Below are 20194 nucleotides of genomic sequence, written 5' to 3'. Positions count from 1 at the left end.
ATGTAAAGTTCTCAATATGTTAAGATAAAAAGCGATGTGCAGGACGCAGTTACGTAATATGAGTTAAAGGATCTAAAAAAAACAACTTATTAGGAAAATAAATAAAATACTCGTGTATTTAAAAAAGTATAAAAATATTAATGCAATATTGTGTTTAATAAGGCTTTTCATCTTTACAGGTATTTAAATTGCGAGTCTCTTGATGGTTTAGTATCTATCCTACAGTCTGGCAAAGGAAACTTTTTCAATATTTCAATGATTTTGCCTTTTGGGCAAACATTGTAACGAAGGAATTTATTCTGCTCCTTTCTCTTGGCCACCAAAGTTACAACTTGCTGGGGTACATCTGTTGTTAGTGTTGTTGCTGCTGAATTTGTTGCAGCGTCGCTGACGTTGGCAAAACTCATTACGATGCCGCATGAGTGACATTTCCACGCTGTCAACATGACACATTTCATAGAAAGATATACACAACACACAGGGAAACACACACCCACACTTTTGCACTTGGAAAAATAAACTTGAGCTTCAAAATGTTTTGTTTTAAACCAAAATTTGAAAATCCAAAACTCCAAACTACTGTTCGTAAACAGAAGCAGTTAGTGATTTGTTTTATTTTAATTTTTTATTATTCAAAGACAAGAACTGCAGTTTTTTGTGAGTGGCGAAGTCGGAGGGGGTTTTAGAGCGGGAGAGTGCCGCCTCTGGAGGAGAGTAGTCTTGCTCGTGGCACATGCAACCGCATTTCTTGACATGCAAGCTACACAGTGGCTTAATGCCACCCCTCGCGAGCAGCCCCCTCCCGGGGGTGGTGGGACCGCCCCCCAACCCATAGCTCATCATGTGGAATTACAACGCATTTCTTCACTTTCGCATCGCTAGCTCCTAAGCAGCTTATTATTGTTGTTATTATTGGTGTTCGTACGTCTTTGTTTTTTTTGCGCCTCTTAACCTTCTTTGTGCGAAAATTGAATTTCCTTTTAGCTCTGCCCCGCCCACTTTTCCACCCCCGCCCTTCGCAGTCATCCCTTGTGCGTGTCAGAATGCATCGCTACGTCCGTCTAATGGCAACGCATGTCAACATTTGCTGAGCTTTTGTGTTTAAATATTACTAATACGACATGTTGTCGTGCCACATGACGAAGGGCTGCCCGGGGAGGCGGAGGGGTGGTCCCAGCACGCCCCATTCTCACACCCACACCCCACCCCACCCCCACACGAAGCTTCTATTATGGTCCTAATTGAATTATGTTCTGTGAATGTTGGATGATTAAAAAGAATAACAAAAAAGGAAGTCAAGCTCCGCTGGAGTCGACAGCTCAAATGCCCGAGGGGATGGAGCATGAAAAATTATGGGAATTAGATGAGAAAATGATCAGATGTATGTCAAATTGGGTCAGACACGAGGTATATTTAATGTGGCTTGCATTTTAGAGGAACGCTATGGGCTTAACAAGGGATAGAGAGAAGTTGCGAAGGACTTGCAGTTGCAGCTACTAGAGGGCTGCAAGTCCCTTTGAGACAAATCAGGATTTTATCTCGACTTGTAGTGGCCACCACCTGCTGCGCAAGTCTTGGGTAAGCAGATTGCGAGATACACAATGAATTGAAATGGAAAAGTTTAATTGAAACCCATCCAAAAAAATCGGGGGCTGCTGGGCTGCGGGCTGCGGACGGACTAAGTCTGGGCCTGAATCCTGGCAGCAGATGCTAACTGAAAAGATAGTTGCAGTGGAAAAAAGTCGGCAGAGAGGAGCGGAGAAGGCAGCGAAAGAAAAGCACAGAAGAAGAAAGGCTGCACAAAAGATGTTGTTTGCTGCAGTTAAATTAAATGAAAAAGTTTACAACTTTTTTAATGAAATCATTTTATGCAGTAGAGGCATAAACAAAACCCGGCCCTTCTCCGTTGCAACAATGGCTGGGGAAAAAATGATGCAAGACAAAAGAAAACAAAAGAATGAGCGAAAAAAACTTAATGTGCAACTTGCACACAGGCTGAAAGAGATCCTGGAAAAGGAAAGAAAAGTCCAGGGAAAATCAAAGGATGTGTGTGCCGGGATGAGGGCGGCCTATGTTTGTTCTGAACTTCGTAGATGAAATTGTGTCCCTTACTTGATTTACAATGGGTGGCGCACCTTAAAGCGTTTAACGTGTCGTATGCGTAATCTTACTTCAAGCGAATCGAAGAGCATTCAACTGTGATGGGACCAAGGAAGCCCAGGGGCTAATGATGCTTCGTCCTTGGCCAGGAAAGCGAGGGTCGGAAATTCGAGGCATCACCGAATGCTCTGTGTGTGTGCTGGCTGCTAATCCAACTGTCATTTTCAGGGACGCGCGAGCAGTGGCTGCGGGAGTAATGCCAAAAATAAACCAGAAACGGAAGGTTAGCCAGCAAAACACAACCAGACTTCAATCCGCCCTCGAGTGGCTGGGGAAGAAATGCTTTAACTAGGAATTTAGTTTAAATATGCCAAAAAAATAAGCATATTCTCTTAATAATCTTTGAGATGTTCGTCATTATACAAGTCAAGAATATGCTCTTCTTAAAGACATCATCGATACAAGGTAAATTTTAGGCTTCACTTTCAATACTCAATATGAGTTGATGTACGAAAATAGTTATAGTATAACATAAAAACTGTCGCGCTTGCACACTCTTTCATTTCAATTCCTTGGCCATACATTGTTCGGTGCCATCATCGCAAATAAAAAACGCCATCTTTGTAGCCACATTCTGCGCACATTTCATGCAGATCTATCCAAGCATTATGCCATCCCATGCACCACTTTGATGTTATCGCGATGGATGCAGCCATAAAAATATGACGCCATAAAGCAGGAACTTGTGTCGTTGGGTCCAGTCATCAAATGCGCGCCCTGGCCGCACTGGCTTACAGGTTGTTATCGGTTATAAACCGCTTAACTACCGATAGAACGATGAAGCGACCCTGCCGCGAACTGCACTTCATGCCAAATTAAACTGCATTCTGTAGTTGGGGCGTAGCGTTTTATGATTAATGCGAATGCCAAGGAGCGGGCGAGTGGTGCGCCTTGGAGCGTAATCCGCCGGATTCAGCCACCAGAAATCACTGTGCCAATAAAAGCGTGAATCAGCGGCGGGGAGGGGCGTTGACAGCGCAACAGCTGCAATAAAACATAAAATTCATGATGGCACAAGAACAAAAGGAATTTATATAGAACCCTGCACCGAGCGATGGGGGAAACGGAAATGCGTGCATTAAGGGCTAGAGAAAATGGCGTGCTTGAGGAGTAAGAACGAAGTTGTGAGGGGCATCGAAATAGCGTTTTTAGTGGCGGTAGTAATACAGGTTTAAACGGTACGAGAATGGGTTAAGTCTTGCATGTTGTGTGGTGAAAATCTTCGAGAGTTTCATAAAATATCTGCTTGTCTACCAGATTTAAAAGTAATACTATGCCTTTCTTTTTATTTTAACTCAATATATGATCACCAAAATTTGTCCTTGCTATGTAGTTTCATATCTGTAAACCCTTCATAACACCACAAACGCCTTACACCCAATCAAATGGCTGATGTGGAGGAAGAAGTCCCTCCAGAGGCTGAGGAGGAGCAAAATGAAGGAGCAGAAGCCGAGGAAGACCTTGATGCAGAAGGCGAGGACGATGACGAGGAGGGCGCAGAGGAGGAAGAGTCGGAGGAGGAAGAGGCTGATCCATTCGAGTTGCTCGATGAAAGCGAGGCGGAGGACGAGGAGCAGCAGGCAATGTACAAGGAGTATCTGGAGGTGGTCAAGGAAATCGATGCCCAGAACTTGGTCATACGAGAGCTTAAGGCCAAGTCCACTCGATTGATGTGCAAGAGGTGCAAGACATTCAGGGACAAGCAGGAGTACAGGCGACTGAGAGCCTGTCAGGAGCAGGAGGACATCCACCTGAGGGCCCTGGTCAACCGAGCCGTTCAGCTGCAAAACTTCGGATCTCCCAGGCGGTACGGAGATGTGGAACTAGAGTTTACAGAAGCCGAGCAGAGTTACTTCTTCACTGGCCTTCAGCCGTCCTTTTCAGGAGCATGTCCCTCAAACTCGGAGGACGAGTCTTCCCAAGGGTGCTGCTTCTCGGAATCTGACTCAGATTCGGACTCCGAATACGATCCGTGCTGTACCTAGTCTGCAGCTGTTTGGTTGGACATAAAGGCGGGACTTTTGTGGTACCTAATAAAGTGTGGATTTGTAAAGAAACATTTGTCTAGAACAACAGATTACAAAAATCTTAATTATTTATTTACCTTCTAAGCAATAATGGCATTACATTTTTAAATTAGTCCCTAACTATCAGCTAATCCAACATCACTCAACCACAACTAACTTTAGTGCCATGTTGGTTCGCCAACTAAATGCCATCATTTTGGCATTTCCTCTGCGCCACTCGTGGCACCACAAGCTCCACTTCCACGACACTTTGCACTCGAAAAAGGGGGAAAAACACTTTCGTGGCTTGAGGGTTCAGGGAAAACGGCAGGGAAAAGCGTGGCAATCCCCCATCAATTGGCTGCTCATCATCCGCACGTCTTCGACGGGCAGCTCATTGAGCAATTCATTCAATCGGCGAATTCAATAAAGTACAACTAATAAAAAAATAAAGAAACCAACTCAATGGTAATGGAAATGGCCAAGATGGGAGTGGGTGAATGACAGCCAGCAAAGAGAATTACAATTTTCTCGCCATTTGTTTTTCTCTTTCCCGCTCGGGGCTCCCTCATAATTCGCACCATGGCGAAAAAGGGAAAACTGAAAGCAAATCCCGCGCATTCTGGGTTCCTGTGCGAGTATCTGTGTGCGCTTGTGTATCCATGAGTTTGCCTCAGAAAATGCGGTGTTAGTGGTCCATCAAATGCTTGTAAACAAAGCCAACAAACGACAATGGGAATGACGAGAACGATGGGCCATTACATGGAGCATGGGACAGGGGCCAGGGATAGGGAACAGAGGGAGTTGGTGGAAACGCGGGAAGGGTTCAGGAACCGAGGTGCACCGTGAGAAATATCCTGAATTCCACACTAGGTTAGAACCCTGGTAAGTTTGATTCCACCGTTTCCCAAAGGTCCGAGCTCAATCCCACGCCTTACCCATATTTCTTCTGCCGTTCTGTAAATTTTTGAAATAAGTTTTGATATTGATTCCATATTCTATCATGGAGACATAAGTAATTCAATTTTGTAAAATATTAAAACGACAATCTACGTAAAAGTTCAATTTTTTTCGCTTTGTGTACGGAACCCGTTGGAAGGGGCCAGGGAACGGAGGGAAGGGAACAGCAAATGGCGGGCGAAGTGCAGTGCAATGGCAATGGGTGCAAAAACAAAACGAATGTGCCCCCAGACAGAATAAGGGGATCAAAGCAAAACGGCCAAAGACAAATACCCAGAGGGGCGCAAGTGAGACGGCAGCAGAGTGGAGCGAAACGAAATGAACTGAATTGAACCAAAACCAAAACTCTGGATGGTTTCTCTGCTCCTGTTTCTGTTCTGCTTTTGTTCCTCAACTCTTGACTCTCGATTCTGCTCCCCGACTCTCCGCCAAGTGCCACGCCCATTGTGGCGCATCATCCATGGCCAAGAGGTTTTTGGGGCTCTCATTTTCGCTCTACCCTTGATTATGCTATATGGCTTGTGTTGAGTACAACGGTCTGGTCTGGTCAACTACGAAGATATAGTCATGAGGGGGACGCTTTTGGCGCGCAAAGTGGGAACGATTGAACTGTGGAATACCCTTAACAATTAGGAAAGGCTTGGTTATTAAATTTCATTACAGGTTATTATCCTATGTTCTGGTCTCTTCTGTCTAGAATAAACCCCTAATTTCTATTTATTTGAATTTCCAGTTCAACACAGGAAAAAAAAAAAGAGACCAAAGTATCTGAGCCCTGAGCTTCCATCGAATGCGCCAGGGTTTTGAAAAGGGGAATTGTTTTTGGCGCGCAAATTCGAAAGAAGAAGCACTGGCGTCGGCTGCGACGCGACGTCACCTTGCGTCCATTCACCCCGTTCACCATTGTTTATGTGTGTGTTTGGTGCCCAGACACAAAAACAAACACACATAAACGCAGAGAGCAAATTTCATTTAACTGCGCTTCGATTCGATTCCATTCCATTTTCCATTTGGTTCCGTTTCTGTTTGTGTTTTTGGACCTCTGCCTTGGGTCTTCAGCTCTCGGTTCTTCGCCTCCCGATTCTTCAACCCTGCTTGCAGTCTCCTGCTCGTTGTTTTTGCACTGTCTGCGGCTTGGGGATTTTTATGCGCCTGTGCGCCTTCCCACGTTCCCAGTCTTCTCGTCTCTGTCCCACCCCCAAGCGCCATCTCTTTCCGCCGCCCGCCAAAACATGTGCGAAAAAAGAACGCGAAGAAGCAGAAGAATTCTTCGCGGACTCTGATCTAGCAGAGGCGTAATTATTGTTGTTCTCTTGCGATACAAGTGGAGAACGTAGGGGCAGCGAGTGAGACGGGAATAGAGACGTGGAAAGAGCGAAAGAGACAAGGGGGCCGTAGAATCAGAGTTCGATGCACCACCAGAAGAAGCTTCGAAGGAAGGGCGCAGAAGAAGGTGAGGAATCGCGTCTCGTGTTGATGGTTTTATATCTAACAGATGCCACCTTTTTATTGCGATCAGGATGCGGTCACATTGGGTGGGGATTTCCAGAGGCAGAGCGGGATGTCGAGGTTGTTGTGGTGCGCGATCGTCGAAAGGGGAATTCCACGCATTCGCTGGCGGATCGCACAGCGAAGGCATGACTAAGAAGGTTGTTAACCCTCGAGCGAAGAGTCCCTGGCTGAAGAGGAGTATATAAGTTAATGAGCGAAATAAACAAGTTCAAAGTTCTTTCTCTGCGTCACCAAAGTACAGTCAAATCAAAACATCACCAATGAAATCTGAGAGCTCTGCGGTAGAGACCGTAAATATTTATGTTAGGTAAGCTTTATGTGGACAGACAAGTTTTTAGTAACCAAGTTAACTACCTAAATACCGGAGTTCAGGATTTAATATGGCCATCCACTTGGTTGCTCTCAAAAATAATGCTTTATTTATTGCAAAATAACTATTAAAAACAATTAACTAACTGAGGGTTTGTAAGATGCAGTCAAACCGGACTGTTATAGCGCTTAAATTTTATGTACAGGAAATACTAGTACAAGAAGAACGTATCTAGACCTTACAGAGTCATAAACTTTCCCATTCTGATGCCCAGAAATCTCTCGTTTAAAGGTAAACAATGTTTGTCACTTTCCTTTTACCGTTATGAGAGTACTTTTTGCGCTGCTTGTGAACTTTGACCTTTCTGAACTCTTCCTCAAAGCCAAGTACTAACCCCAAAAGTGGCACTCCCCTTTTAGCCAGAAACGCGAATTGCGTATCGTTCGCTGTTGGAGTGGGTATGTTTCGGTTCCGAGAAAAAGTTTTCTAAATTAATTTCGCATAAAAAAGTGCCAAACAAAGCCAGCAACAAACAGGCGCCATAAAATTTGATGTGCGATGTGGGCGGCGATGGGGAGGTCCACAAAGGTCACAGTCGCAGTCGCAGAGCCAGCAACAGCATCGTCTGAGGGTCAAAGTTCAGAGACGCGTAAATTTTTGCAGAGGGACGGCCGGGCCAGAAGAGCAATAATTTCGTGGCTGTCGTCTGGAAAAAGTCTACGCTCCCTCACTGCGGACACAAATCACTTGGAGTGGAAGTGGAATACAGTCGTCTGCTGTGTCTACGTTTACGCACCGAAGATGTGAGGCAGCCATCGACATTCGTCCCGTTTGCCGACAGCTGCAGACGCGGGAACACCGCTGCTCCTCAACCTCCTGCTCGGTCCCAGGTGGCCCTCCTTTCCGTTCCCCAGGACATCAGTCCTCTGATTCCCTCGAAATCGACTTGAGGTGAGTGCTTGTGTAACTTCGTGTCATGCGCTTAGATTACCAGTTGGCTCTTGGTTGGTTGGCCCTTGGTTATATTATACCTAGAAATAAATATCTCGATGGTTTATCGCTTTGCAAGCCTCAATCTTACAGTTTTAGGTTATTGATTCATCGACACAATCGTATAAACAACCAAAATAATCGACAAGTTGTAGATTTATCGATCTGGGTATCATGTCTGTCGATCGGTATTAATCGAGGCATCGTTGCTCACTAAATGTTTGACAATTTCTATCGTTTATCGCTCGGGTATCTTCTCTAAGCCCCAGAAGCTTAGGGCTCCCTTATCGCCCTGTCTTGCCTTTGCAAACTTTTCCTTTCCTTGGCTCTTTTTTTGTCGTTGTAGTTAAAGCATTTTCGGCTGCGACTTGTCTGCGTCTTTGTCTTCGTCTTCCCCGCCGCCTTGGTGCTTCTTGGCTCCTGCCTCACTCTCCGGTGTGGAACTGTCTGTCCTTTGGTCTTTGTTTGTTTTGTCTGCTCCTGATTTGGCGGGCATATGTTGCTTCCATTGCTTCTGGGATTTCTTGGCATTTTTTATTTATCCAAAATAGCTGGCTGAGGAGGAGGGCGCGATGCGGATTTGGATCGGAGGAGCAGGCTGGGTAATGTCGCTTTGATTTGTGGCAATCGCGCGCTAAACGTCGCAAATTTTTGAAGTGAAATTGCTCGAATTGTTCGACGTCGTCTGCGTTTGCTTGCCTCTCCTGACAATGACAATATGCGTCTGGATTCTGGTTTTCTTTGGTGGCCACATTTGGGGGTTGCAGTCCGCCTCCTGAAGCTGGGTCCTTGTTCTTTTCTGGGCTGTAAATAAACATGTTTGCCAGAATTACGCTCCTTGAGGGCTCCTGATGAGTGTCACGACTCCTTTGTGCAACTCGGGTGGATTTTACTAAGCCGAAACTCACAGTTTGGCATTGAAATTAAAATGAGAAAGACGCTCAAGGCGAATGAGTTCGATTAAATTGTCTTTTCCCTCGGTCTGACGGGTTCCGAATAGTATTGGGTGATCAACCATGAGACCTACGGTTGTATCCTGGCCATAATCTATCCTGCTATAATCTTGGTTCCCCGGACTTTGAAACTTTCTGCCGCAGCTTATGCTCTTGTTCTGTTATCCCCGTGGAATGAATAATCCCGTTGACCACAAAGGACGTTGAACTGGCCCTTGCATCGGGCCCGGCCATCACACACATGCCAAAATAAATAACCTGGACAACAGACAAACAAATAAACAAACCCAAACCAGGGGCACTCGGCGATGCTTTCAACTCCACCGCCTGCGACGATGATGAGGATGATGGGGCAGGTGCAAAACTACACATCGAGGCCAGGTGCAATATTTTGGGGAAGGATACGGCCAACGGGACGGAGAGGCGCTAACTGGTCCAACAACAAACAGCCGATTCAATCAACAACAACAGGAGTCAGGGATCAGCTTTGTTTTCGTTTGGGCCCTTTGGGGCAGACGCTTGCATTTAAGTGGTTGGCTGTGGAGGGGTTAAGGGAAGCCCTTTTGGGGTCCCAAGGGGAGTGGTGTGCTTTATGGGCCTCGGGCTTGTCGCTAAATATTTAATAACGTAACGCATCCAGCTGCCAGCAGCCGCAGGACAATGACTCCAGTCGCACTCTACTTCACTTTACAGAGAGAAAAACAGTGTTAGAATTAATGAGGGGATATTATTTAACAATATCCATTAAGAAATTTTTGAATACCTCTAGCCAAAGGCAGTTTTCATGGGATTGCTAATAGTGATCACACGGAGACTGTAAGACTGGCATCTGCTGACTGATGACTTTACAGTACCCCCAAAAGAATTTTCCCCCATTCTATTTCCAACACCCCACTAGCCCCATCCCCGCGTAACCCCCGGCAAATACTCGAATTGTTCACTTTCGTCTGCCCTTGCTTCAGTCCATGTGGTTTTGGGTGGCCCCGCCGACGTCTGTCTGCAGCATCCAAACATCCATCCATCCATCCGAAGGTTGTGGGTCTGCGAGCGGTATGAGAGCGAGACAGACTGCTGTGCTGCTGGGGGTGGCAAAGCGGTATGGGCGGTAGTATGGTAAAAATTTTACGATTTGTTTTGTTTTGTCTGCTGTGGCTGCTTTCGCCGCTTCTGCCGCCGCTGCTGCTTTGCCCTCGTCAAAATTCGCAATGTCAATGACGCCGGCTGCCTCTTCTTCTGCTGCTGCCCGTTGCCGCAGTCGTAAAAAATCAACCCTCGCCAAATAAATCGCACACGAAAATAAAAGCGAAAATGTTGGCTGGGTAGGCGTGGTCCTCGAAGTGGACCTGGGCTCTAAACCCGATGGTCTGATTGTGAGTCTGAGCCGCCGTAGATCATTGTCCTTGGCCGGGTTCATTCACATTCACGTGCCGCGGGGAACGTGGGAACGGAACGGAACGAGTGGGAAGGCACGGCAAAAAACAGTGCCTTTATAATGTAATATCCATTATGTAAAATTTCGAACTTTATTTCGACCGGAGCAGAAATACAGGAATGTCTCAATTTAAAGATCTAGTGATCGCACTTAGTCTAGCCCTATGTTTTACGTATCCAAGTGTTTCAAAATATCAGGAAGAAATTTTTGAAAAAGAAAATACTAAGGTGCTTTCAATTCCACACCCAGAGGACATAGGAATTACTTCTTGTTTCAGATTAAAAGCACCTGAAAGATAACCCCCTCTTTTGGGCAGTGCACACTATTTGCTGATGATTTTCGTTTGTCGATTTCAATATTGAAACGGCGGAGCAACAGAACAACAATGGGGCAGCGAGCTACCTCAACGCAACCTCAACCTCAACCTCATCCTCGTCCTCGGCCCGCATCTGTCTGGCCCGGGCTCCGAACTCCTGTCCTCCTCTGCGGCCAGGCCTCCGGTCTGGTGGTGCTGCTGGTGGTGGAGTCGAGCCAGTGCCAGTGCCACTGCCACTGCCACTGCCACTTACCACTTCCAGTGGTGGTGGTGTAACCGACCTAGGACTTGCCATGTGCTGTTGTCTGCTGCACTCGGCTCGGTTCAGTTGAGTTCGGTTCGGTTTATTTTGCTTTCACTCCCCCATTGCGAGGCATTTGGCGGGAAAACTCTGCTGTGTTGTGAGCCTCGCTAGCAAAACAGAACGCGCAAGAGCCATTTGGTGGCAGCCGACGGCGAAGGCAGGGGACGGGCGTGTCGTCATGGGGGTGCCCTGCTCGGTGCAGGAGGGGCCGCACCCGAGGCACGAGTGCAAAAAAACCAGAACGGCGACGAACAGGGCAGCAGGAACAGGCCAACAGACGCGACAGAATGTGGAAAGCCAAGTGCCAGAAGCCGAAGTCAGAGGCAAACTCCCGACTCGAAACCCGAAGCCCCTGAGAATGAGTGGGGGACGGCCCATCTCTCGGCGGGCCTACAGAAGCGGTTGAAACATTAGTAGTGTCATGTTGGGGTCAAAAACAAATAGGCCCAAAGGAAAGCCTCAGTTCTGAACCAAAGTATCTGTATAAAATGAGATCTTAGTGTTATGATTTCCTTTCAATGATTGGAAGATCCCCAACATACTGTATCGAGGCTTTTCAAAATCCCGGCTTTCAATTCTATGATGCTGATTTTTTGGGCCTGCCTGTGGCGCATAAGATTGTGTTTATTGTGAGCGACATGCGAACGATTCTAAACTGTGGCAACATCATTACGTGCAACAAGGCGGGAAGCGAAGGGCTGTCTTCTGGGCTCTGGGGTGCTTGGGTTCCTCAGTTCTCAGTTCTCAGTGCTTCGATGTCTGGCCGGCCAGTCAGTCGGACCAAACAGCCGCAAGGTGAGGATGAAACGGGAATCGGGCCGGTGGCCCCTGCAACCCACTCCGGGGATTCATCCCCAGCTCTTCGAGCTACTGGCTGTGGGCTCTGCCATTCTCCGGTCGTAAACTGATATTGGGGTCGTCGACTGCTAATTTGTGGACGCAAACAAAACACAAAATGCGTGCAGAGTAACGCAGCAAAATGGCGGGGAGATGGGCCTGGCAGAAGGGGGCTGGGAGGGGTTCTGGTTCTGGTTCTGGTTCTGGGGGCAAAGAAGCCACATGTGGTGTACAGTTGCGGGGCGTGGCAGTCCAGAATCATGTTCTGCTGTTCATCGTGGCTGGATGATGATGAAATGGCAGTTGCAAGGTTCATGTTTGTAAATTTTGGCGGGAATGCTGCTCCGAGCGTTGCTATCTGCTAAGGCAAAAGTTTAATACTGTTCCATCTACTGGAACTTTGCTCTGGAACAACTTCAGTTCATAGACGGCCTGTCAGAGGGATATTTATTTTTAATTATATTTTAATTAAAATACGTTGAGCCTTGGCAGTAGGCAAACAAAAGGGGGGAGAAGTTTAGGCAAATGTTTATAATTTATGGGCTAAGCAACCTCCGCCCGCCGGGCAATTAAAACGGGAGCTGGGGCCCAAGAAACGCTCAAGTAATTTGAATTGAATGAAGTTCGCGACTGCCGTCCTACGCACCAGGAAGTCCAAGGAGCCCTAGACAAAACTCTCGAGAGGAGGGGGCGTGGCACACGCACACGGACAAAGGGCGAGGCAAGTCTGGGGTTCTTTTTTGTAGGTCTTTGACTGGGCTGCCACCATATCATACCGAACCCATCCACTCCACTCCACTCCACTCCACTCGCCATGCCATTCCCTTCCCTGCCACTCTACTCCACTCGAAGCTGCTGTTGTTGGTGGTGGTTGCTGCTGGCTGCTCCAGGCAGTTTTGTTTTATTTTACGTTTCTTTTTTTACATTTCGTTGTTTCTGCGTCTCACCGCCAGACGATACCCACAAGCTGGCAGGAGTGACGCACCAAATACAAATGAGGGAAGGACCCGGGATCCAAGGACTTTTCAAAAGTGCGTCGATATTTTGTGCGTGGCCAGGAAGCGACGCACGAGCTGGCGTGTCTTCCACCGCCCTCCTCCTGCTCCCATCCAGAAGCTGAGCCGCAGACAGACGGACCAAGTGCGGAGCAGGAGACGGGGGTCGGGAGACAGGACTCAGACTCAGACTCAGACTCAGGACTCGTTTCGGGCTTAGCTGGCGTTGAAAGTTTAACGAACCTTTGGCGTTTCCTGCCCAAGGACCTCGCCCGTCTGCCGCTCGCATCAAGGGTTCAGCGTTTTATTACACTTTTTCTTTCCTTCCACCGAGCGAAACACAAGAAGAACCAAAGGCCCACCATAAAAAAGGACTCCAGCGTCCAGTTTTCGGTTTCATTTCGATTCGGACACGGCCGAACGAGCCTTAACCCATGTTGCACCCCAAGGCGGTTTTACTTTGTTTAGTACGCAGAACAAATTGTGCTTCAGGTGTTTTAAAAAAATATTAAGAAAATTTGTACAGAAGAAAATTTGCTCAACAAGGATAAATTTTAAAGGGTGAAACAAAATGTCAGTGGCTACCAACTGTCCGACCGATCGCGTAGACCCAAGTTTTCTCGCTTCAAACAGTCTTAGATTCTTCAAAGCGAATCAAAGTGGTCTCGGTTGTCAAGACTACTTTATCCTTGAAACCCAAAATCAAGAAGATTTTAATCTCAAATGTTAAAATCGAAAGAATTTAAGAATAAAGAACTTCAGATAAGTTAGTTGACGAATTCCCAAATTGAGAAACAATGACATATATCCCGTTCTCAGGTTTTAAGGATAAGGATAAAAAATAATTAAGTTAACTGAAGGAAGGCTTGCTCTTCATCATTATTTTCGATTAATGGGAATTCGATTTTTGAAAAGCTCTTCGTTTGTACATTTTAAAGACGGGAAAGCTAATGGAAATAAAACTAGACAAGCTTTAGTTATTTAGAATTTATTGTTTTCGATTTGTTTTTAAATTTTTTTGGTATGGGTTTTTTGGCCTGGGGCATTGCAAAGTTTAAAGTTAATCGTTAGGGCTAAGAGCTAGATCCAGTGCTGCTTAGTATTCGAAGTAGGAGTAGTCGAAGGTGCCGAACTTGGTGTACTTCTTCTCGAAGTACTTGGCGAAGAAGTCGACGTAGTAGACCTTGACGTCCTTGAAGAAGCCGTTGGGCACGAAGAAGTCGTACTCATCGATCTGGCGGTCGAAGGGGTAGCCGAAGGGCTTGGAGTCGACGAACCGGGTGCCAGAGCCAACTCCCGAGGAGTAGGTGTAGTCGAAGTTGGAGAACTGCTCGTACTCCTCGGCGTAGGGCGAGACGAAGAAGTAGAACTGCATGGGCATACCCTGCTCCCATCCCTTGGGCAGGACGAGGCGGTCGGGGAAGGCGTTGTGGGGCTCGCTGATGTCCAGGGGGAAGTCGTACTTGCCCTCGCTGGCCAGCATCACGTACTTGTAGAGCTCGGTGTAGGTGATCCTGTCCTCGGCGGTCCAGCTGAACTCCTTGGAGCTGCGCTTGAAGGTGTTGGTGCCGGCAACGAAGGGGTACACGAAGCTGTCGATCTGGACGAAGTTCTTGCGGTTGTAGTCCAGCGGGATCACGCGGCCGTACTCGTCGAACTTGGGGCCCAGGAAGACGCGGACAACGCCCTTCTGCACCTTGTCGGACTCGATGGTGAACTCGAAGTCGAAGGGCTTGTGGTTGAGGCGGGCCTGGCGGGCCAGCAGAGCCTTGTCCCACACGTACTGGCCGTCGACGAAGGTCATCTTGTCGTTCAGCAGGTTGGTCACATCGAAGTCCACAATGTCGTAGTAGGTCACCAGCTTGCTGACGGCCACATCCTTGATGGTGATGCCCTCGTAGAAGAGGTCCTTCTGGGTGTACGGCTTCAGGTAGTACTTGAAGGTGTAGAACACATCGGTGAACTTCTTGTAGAAGGTGTAGAAGAAGGGATCGCGCAGCATGGTCTCGAAGTTCAGGAAGATGTTGGGGAAGACCTCCATGTCGGAGTAGTCGACATCGGCGAAGTACATGTGGGACAGCATGTAGTAGTAGTTGAAGAAGTACTTGTCGTAGGTATCGGCGTTGCCCTGCAGGTAGTTGGCCACGAAATCGATGGCCTCGGGCTTGCGGAGGTCGAACACCTTACCGTCGGCGGTCTTGTAGAATCCGGTCTCCAGGGTCTTGTACACGCGGCTGAAGAAGTTCTGGATCTGGTTGTACATCTCGAAGTTGCCGTAGGTGTAGAAATCGTAGTAGTTCTTGCGGTAGCTGTAGCCAATGCCGTTGTAGTAGACCAGCTGGGGATCGTAGCCGTACTCGATCTGCTTGTACCAGAAGAAGTCGGGGATCTCGCCGAAGCCGTTGGCCAGGCGCTCCTGGTAGTAACGGGCCAGAATCTGCTGCACGTTGTAGATCCAGAACTCGCCGCGACGGTCCTTGTCCAAACCGAACTGCTTGCCGTTCAGGAAGAAGGCGTAGTCCATGTTCAGGTAGTACCAGTAGGCGTTCCAGCCGAGATCCTCGGTGAAGTAGGACATCTTGGTCTCATCGTTGAAGAAGGAGATGTCGCGGGTGTAGTCCACGGGCATGTAGAACTTCTTGAGGCCCTTGACAACATCGACGTACTTGGGGTCCTGAGCGAACTGGGCGTAGTTCTCGCGCAGGAAGTAGTTCTCCTCGACGTACCACTCTTGGTCCAGACCCATCATCTTGTACCACTGGAAGGTCTTCCAGTCCTTGGTGTAGAAGTAGAAGTTGCCGGTGAACTCGCTGTAGTCCTTGTAGAGGATGTCCTTGTACTCCTTCTCGTACATGGTCAGCTTGCTGAAGACCTCGTAGTCGAACTTCTCGGCGGCGTACACGAATTTGCTGTTGAAGAAGTACTGGGGGAAGATTTCGTAGATCTGGGGCAGGATCAGACCCTCGAACTGGGGCTTGTGGATGACGGCCAGGGTCAGGGCGTAGACGAACATGCCCTCGTTGACGTTGATGCGGGCCCATGCGACGTTGCGGACGAAGGTCTCCCAGTCCTTGGCGTAGTAGAAGAAGTTGAACAGACCGTAGGCCTGCTTGTAGTGGGTCTTGACCAGGGCTCCGAAGAACTCTCCCTTGGGCAGCAGGGCTCCCAGTTTGTAGGATTCCCAGAATTTCTCCATGTAGTAGTCGAAAGTCTGGGGGATGGATTAGGAGACACATGTCTATGGTACCCAAAAGGACCTTTCCAATCACTCACCTCGTACTGAGCCTTGTCGACGATCAGCTTCTGACCCATCTTGATCCACTCCTCGAACATCAGGGGCTCATCGATGTTCTTCACGATCTCGAAGAGGAATTTCTGCTTCTCCAGGAAGGTCTTGTCGGCGATCTTCACCTTCTGCGGGGGCACGCTGAAAGCGGCCACACAGCCCACGAGGGCCAGTATCACTAGGGTCAGCTTCATCCTTGGTCCTTTGGCTGCTGCTTGGTTTGGTTCTTCAACTGCTCCGGCTTTGGTTCGCTCAACGACCAACACCTAAAGTCTGTTGTCTTAACTGCAGCCAACCTGGGTCTTTTATACCCCTCGACTAGGGATTTGCAATGCACCATATCAGCATAGGTCGCCGCATAGGTCCCGTTCCGGCTCAAAATAGCCTCGCCGCCTTATCTTCGGATGCTGTCATCCAAGTCCGGTCGCTTCTGCTCCAGCTTCTGCAGCCGAAGGCAAAGCCAAGCCAGGTGGTGATAAGATAAGGCCCTCGACCAAGACGCTCGTCTCCAACGTGTTCCTGTTGTGTAATTGCCGATCATCATCGACGGTGACTGGGGCTTTGTCGCTGCACCGCGATAATATTTTTTAGAGCATTGTGATGGCTTTGAACTCCGTCCCACCCCACTGATATGTGCATAAGTCATATCAGTTCAAGTTTATTTCTAGGTGCTTTCATCTACCCAGAGGAATTTTTTGCAATGCCATGCGGAACTGTACTATCTCGATTCAGGGCCACTGTTTTTAAAATGGAAATATACCTTCGGTTGTTCTACTTTTCGAAACAAAAATTAATATTGATATATAAATATTTTTATGAACTTATTTTTTGTATAACCTTTCAATCCAACACCGTGCACCCTTCTACCGTGTTAAAATCACTCGTAGTCGCTCATGGGTTAAGCCTCCTTTTCGGCAGTTTTTGTGAGCCTTCTACCCTTGATTTTGGCCCGACTTTAACACTTACGTGATGTAACAATGCGGTAGGTTGGGCGTATAAATAAATTGGCAAATAATTTATTCTGTCTGTCCCGTGTCCTGTGCGTGTACCCTCCGTGGGTCCTGATTCCGACACTTTCTGCTGCTGTTTCCCCTTAGAAATCAGCGCTGTCTGCGATCAAGGTCAATGTGCGTGCTGTGTCAGTAACCTTTGCCATTGCCCACCCCTCGTCCCTCGACCCGGCGAGCAGGCAGACATATCAGCCCTTGCCCCTCACTGCCGTCGACTGTCCCCTGCTTTTTATTATATTTGGGAATGTACTTACTTTTTTCTTCGCCCTACCACGTCTGGCCGAAAAGAGAGCGAAAAAAGGGATTCGAACAGATGTGCAAAATGCTGAAAAGCCCCCTCGCCGTTGCCCGCCCTGTGTTTACTTTGGAGCAGAATTTGATTTGCCATAATCGCATATTAGTCGTTTGCCCAACATTATGTATTTACTTTATGTGTCTGTGACTACATGTGTGCTCCCTGCGAGTTCCTTGGCCTTGGCCAAAACACCAGGGATGTGTCTTAGACACACAAGAGTCCCAAATTGAAAGCTGGCTTATCGCACAAATCGGTTATCAGATCCACCGTTTGACAGTTTCTGTTTCAGGGCTATAACTTTGATGTTTCGCTTTGGGGGCGACCAGTGATCAAGTTGTCGTCTCCTCATTTCCAGATGTTGGGTAAATTGAGTTTACTGTGGCGAACGTAATCGCCAGGGAAATCATCTAAACTTATATCCAGTTGTTGGGTTCTGGAGATCTTTAAATTCGCCCTATACAAATTAATTAAAAGTCCCACCAGAGCATTAGAAACTATTAGTCTCTCTTTGGTAACTACTGTACATTCAATATCCCATTCTGACTTTTAGTAAAGTTTAAGTTTTGGCTAATTACCACCGGATTTCTTTTATTTTTCCTTTGTCTTTAGTTTGTGCTGACAAATAGTTTGAATAATTGCACTCCCCGATTACAGCAGCACGCCGACCCAGATTGGTGCAACCAATATATCATTCATTATCCGCCATGAAAAATTAGCAATCGCATTTTGTCTGCCATGCTCGCTTAAATGCAAAACTAAAATTCCAAAAAATCAGTGAAAAACCGAAGAAAGAGGCGGAGAAAAACATGGAAAGGAGAAAAACTTTTATCAGCGCCCAGGCAGTCGATGGAAATTGGAGTGGGCTGGGGAATGTGCAACAAGGTTCTCGCCCAAGAGGACAGGACCAAGTTTTCTTCCTCAGCTGGAGAAGCAGCAGTTTTCCCTGGGCAGGGCATAAAAATTAGGTAATAATGATGGCCATAAAATATGATTTGCACCCTGGTTCGAAGGGGAGGGGCTAGGGGGCTGGGCAGTGGGTGTTTGAGATGCTGCTGAGCAAACTTTTCCAATAAAATCAGACACTCTTAGAGAGGTCAAGCCGAAGCCATCATCGATCATCGCTGGCTAACAAAAATATTAAGAAACACGAAGTGTTCCCACAGGAAAGTCCAGCACCCTATAGTAAAATATTTTATAAGGACAGCATGTGGACATAACTCTGCTGTGGACCATTGAGTTAAATAAATTGTACCCAATGTTATAGAACGTTTTATAGTGGAACTCGAAAATTTCAACCTAAACCATGCGTTGAACTATCTCTATAAATGGCTTTAATAGTAAAATAATTTAGAGTTCATTAATTCAAAACCATTGCAATACCCTATGGAAGAGTATCGCAATCCCGAAATATGAAATGTATGCCAAAGTTGCCAAATGAATTAAAAAAGTTCTCATCGCGATGCGTTGACGGTAATTAACTCAGTATCCCCTCCGCAAGAAGTGTTTCCACCCCTCCAAAAAGAGATCTGTCGACCCTTAGCGCCACACCTCCCTCACCAGCACTCCACTGAAGCTGTCCGGAAAATGATTCATAATAATTGCAATGCGGCATCGTTTCGCCCCGAAAAGCTCGAAAGTCATACATCGTCCTGTTGGCACCATAAAATTGACAAATGTGTCTGTAAACTTGGCTAATAATGCTGCGTCCGAATGGGTGGCCAAGTGCTCACCCGCCTCTTGATTTTCCCCGCACACCACAATTGGAGTTCTCGTCTATAAGCGTTGTCATCAATGTCGGTAAAATAGATTGTCAACCTTACGTTTCTTATATCTCCGCTTCAGTAGCCCTATATAAATCAAATCCCTATGTGAAATTCAAATTAGAGGTGATTGTTTTTCAAAATGATTTTTATTGGATTAGCTATGGAAACTCTAATTTTAATTAGAGAATTGCTATATGTATTTTCTGACCCCACTAGGCACTCTAGAAAACTTGTGCAGCCCCGAAGTTTATATTTAATATCTGAAACTCACTCTGAGTAGTTTTTCAGATCCCTTCGCTTGCGGTCGAGTTCAAGGACCCTCAAAACGGGAACAAAAGATTTATTGTATGCGAAAAACAAGTTAATGAAAATTAGATGATGGCATTCGATAAACGCAAAACGCTCCAATATATCACAGGCAGCAGTAGCCGTGGTCAGTAAACCAACTTGGCTGCGATGGGGTCATTGTCATTGTCATCGGCAGATGATTAGAAGAACTAAGCTCGCTCCAGAGGGCGGGCGGGATTGGTTCTGAACTGGACTGAGTGGCATTGAGATTTTAATGGGTTTTGGTGCGCTCTTCTTGCCCAGCCAAGAATTATGACAATGCGACGAGATATTATCGCTAATCGGGCCGTTCTGACTCGCTGGACAGTGGGTGAGACGGAGTGGTGCATGGGGTTTGGGGTTTGGGGGTGGCGGATTGAGGGGAGGACCAAAAGAGGACTCCAGCGCGGCTGTAGTGGACTTACTTCGGAGTGCAGTTAACCGAAACCAAGGCGGCTAGACGTAATTTATGGTTAACATAGAGTGCACACATATTTATGGTATCTATCAAGTGGGCAGTAAATCTGGAGATGATATCATTTAAATATACGGGATAGTAATTGCATGACCAGGAGACAAATAAATCTACCCTGTCAGAGGAGTTTCGTTTTAATAATTTCGTAATAACCTTATCAATGCCTCGTGGGTCAATATGTATTTTCACCTAGCGCTCAAAGCTTAAAGCTTAAATATTATTTCGATTTTTTGAATTAATGAAACATAACTTTAGGCTTGCTC

At 47.0% G+C, this 20194-nt stretch overlaps 2 protein-coding genes across 2 annotated transcripts; one reads left to right on the top strand and one right to left on the bottom strand.

The window, feature by feature from the left end:
• Nucleotides 1-3433: 3433 nt before the first annotated feature.
• On the top strand, nt 3434-4235 carry LOC108028063 (cilia- and flagella-associated protein 251). Its single transcript, XM_044094851.2, has one exon. The coding sequence runs from the start codon at nt 3546-3548 to the stop codon at nt 4143-4145; it is 600 nt and encodes a 199-aa protein (XP_043950786.1). The 5' UTR covers nt 3434-3545; the 3' UTR covers nt 4146-4235.
• A 9512-nt stretch (nt 4236-13747) lies between these two features.
• LOC108027951 (larval serum protein 1 gamma chain) lies at nt 13748-16327 on the bottom strand. Its single transcript, XM_017099581.3, has 2 exons — nt 16049-16327; nt 13748-15986 (listed from the first exon to the last, which is right to left on the bottom strand). The coding sequence occupies exons 1-2, from the start codon at nt 16253-16255 to the stop codon at nt 13872-13874; spliced, it is 2322 nt and encodes a 773-aa protein (XP_016955070.1). The 5' UTR covers nt 16256-16327; the 3' UTR covers nt 13748-13871.
• Between the last annotated feature and the right edge of the window lie 3867 nt (nt 16328-20194).

Source organism: Drosophila biarmipes, chromosome 3L (assembly GCF_025231255.1).
Source record: "Drosophila biarmipes strain raj3 chromosome 3L, RU_DBia_V1.1, whole genome shotgun sequence".
In the NCBI taxonomy this organism is placed as follows: domain Eukaryota; kingdom Metazoa; phylum Arthropoda; class Insecta; order Diptera; family Drosophilidae; genus Drosophila; species Drosophila biarmipes.
Note: the sequence above shows the minus strand (reverse complement) of the source record. Positions and strands in the feature narration are given on the sequence as shown.

What these genes read in the sequence shown, in the direction of transcription:
- LOC108028063 (XM_044094851.2), top strand. Translation starts at nt 3,546, where the DNA reads ATGGCTGATGTGGAGGAAGAAGTCCCTCCAGAGGCTGAGGAGGAGCAA.
- LOC108027951 (XM_017099581.3), bottom strand. Translation starts at nt 16,255, where the DNA reads ATGAAGCTGACCCTAGTGATACTGGCCCTCGTGGGCTGTGTGGCCGCT. An exon ending in TCGACAAGGCTCAGTACGAG is followed by an intron (nt 15,987 to 16,048) that starts GTGAGTGATTGG and finishes TCCATCCCCCAG; the next exon opens with ACTTTCGACTACTACATGGA.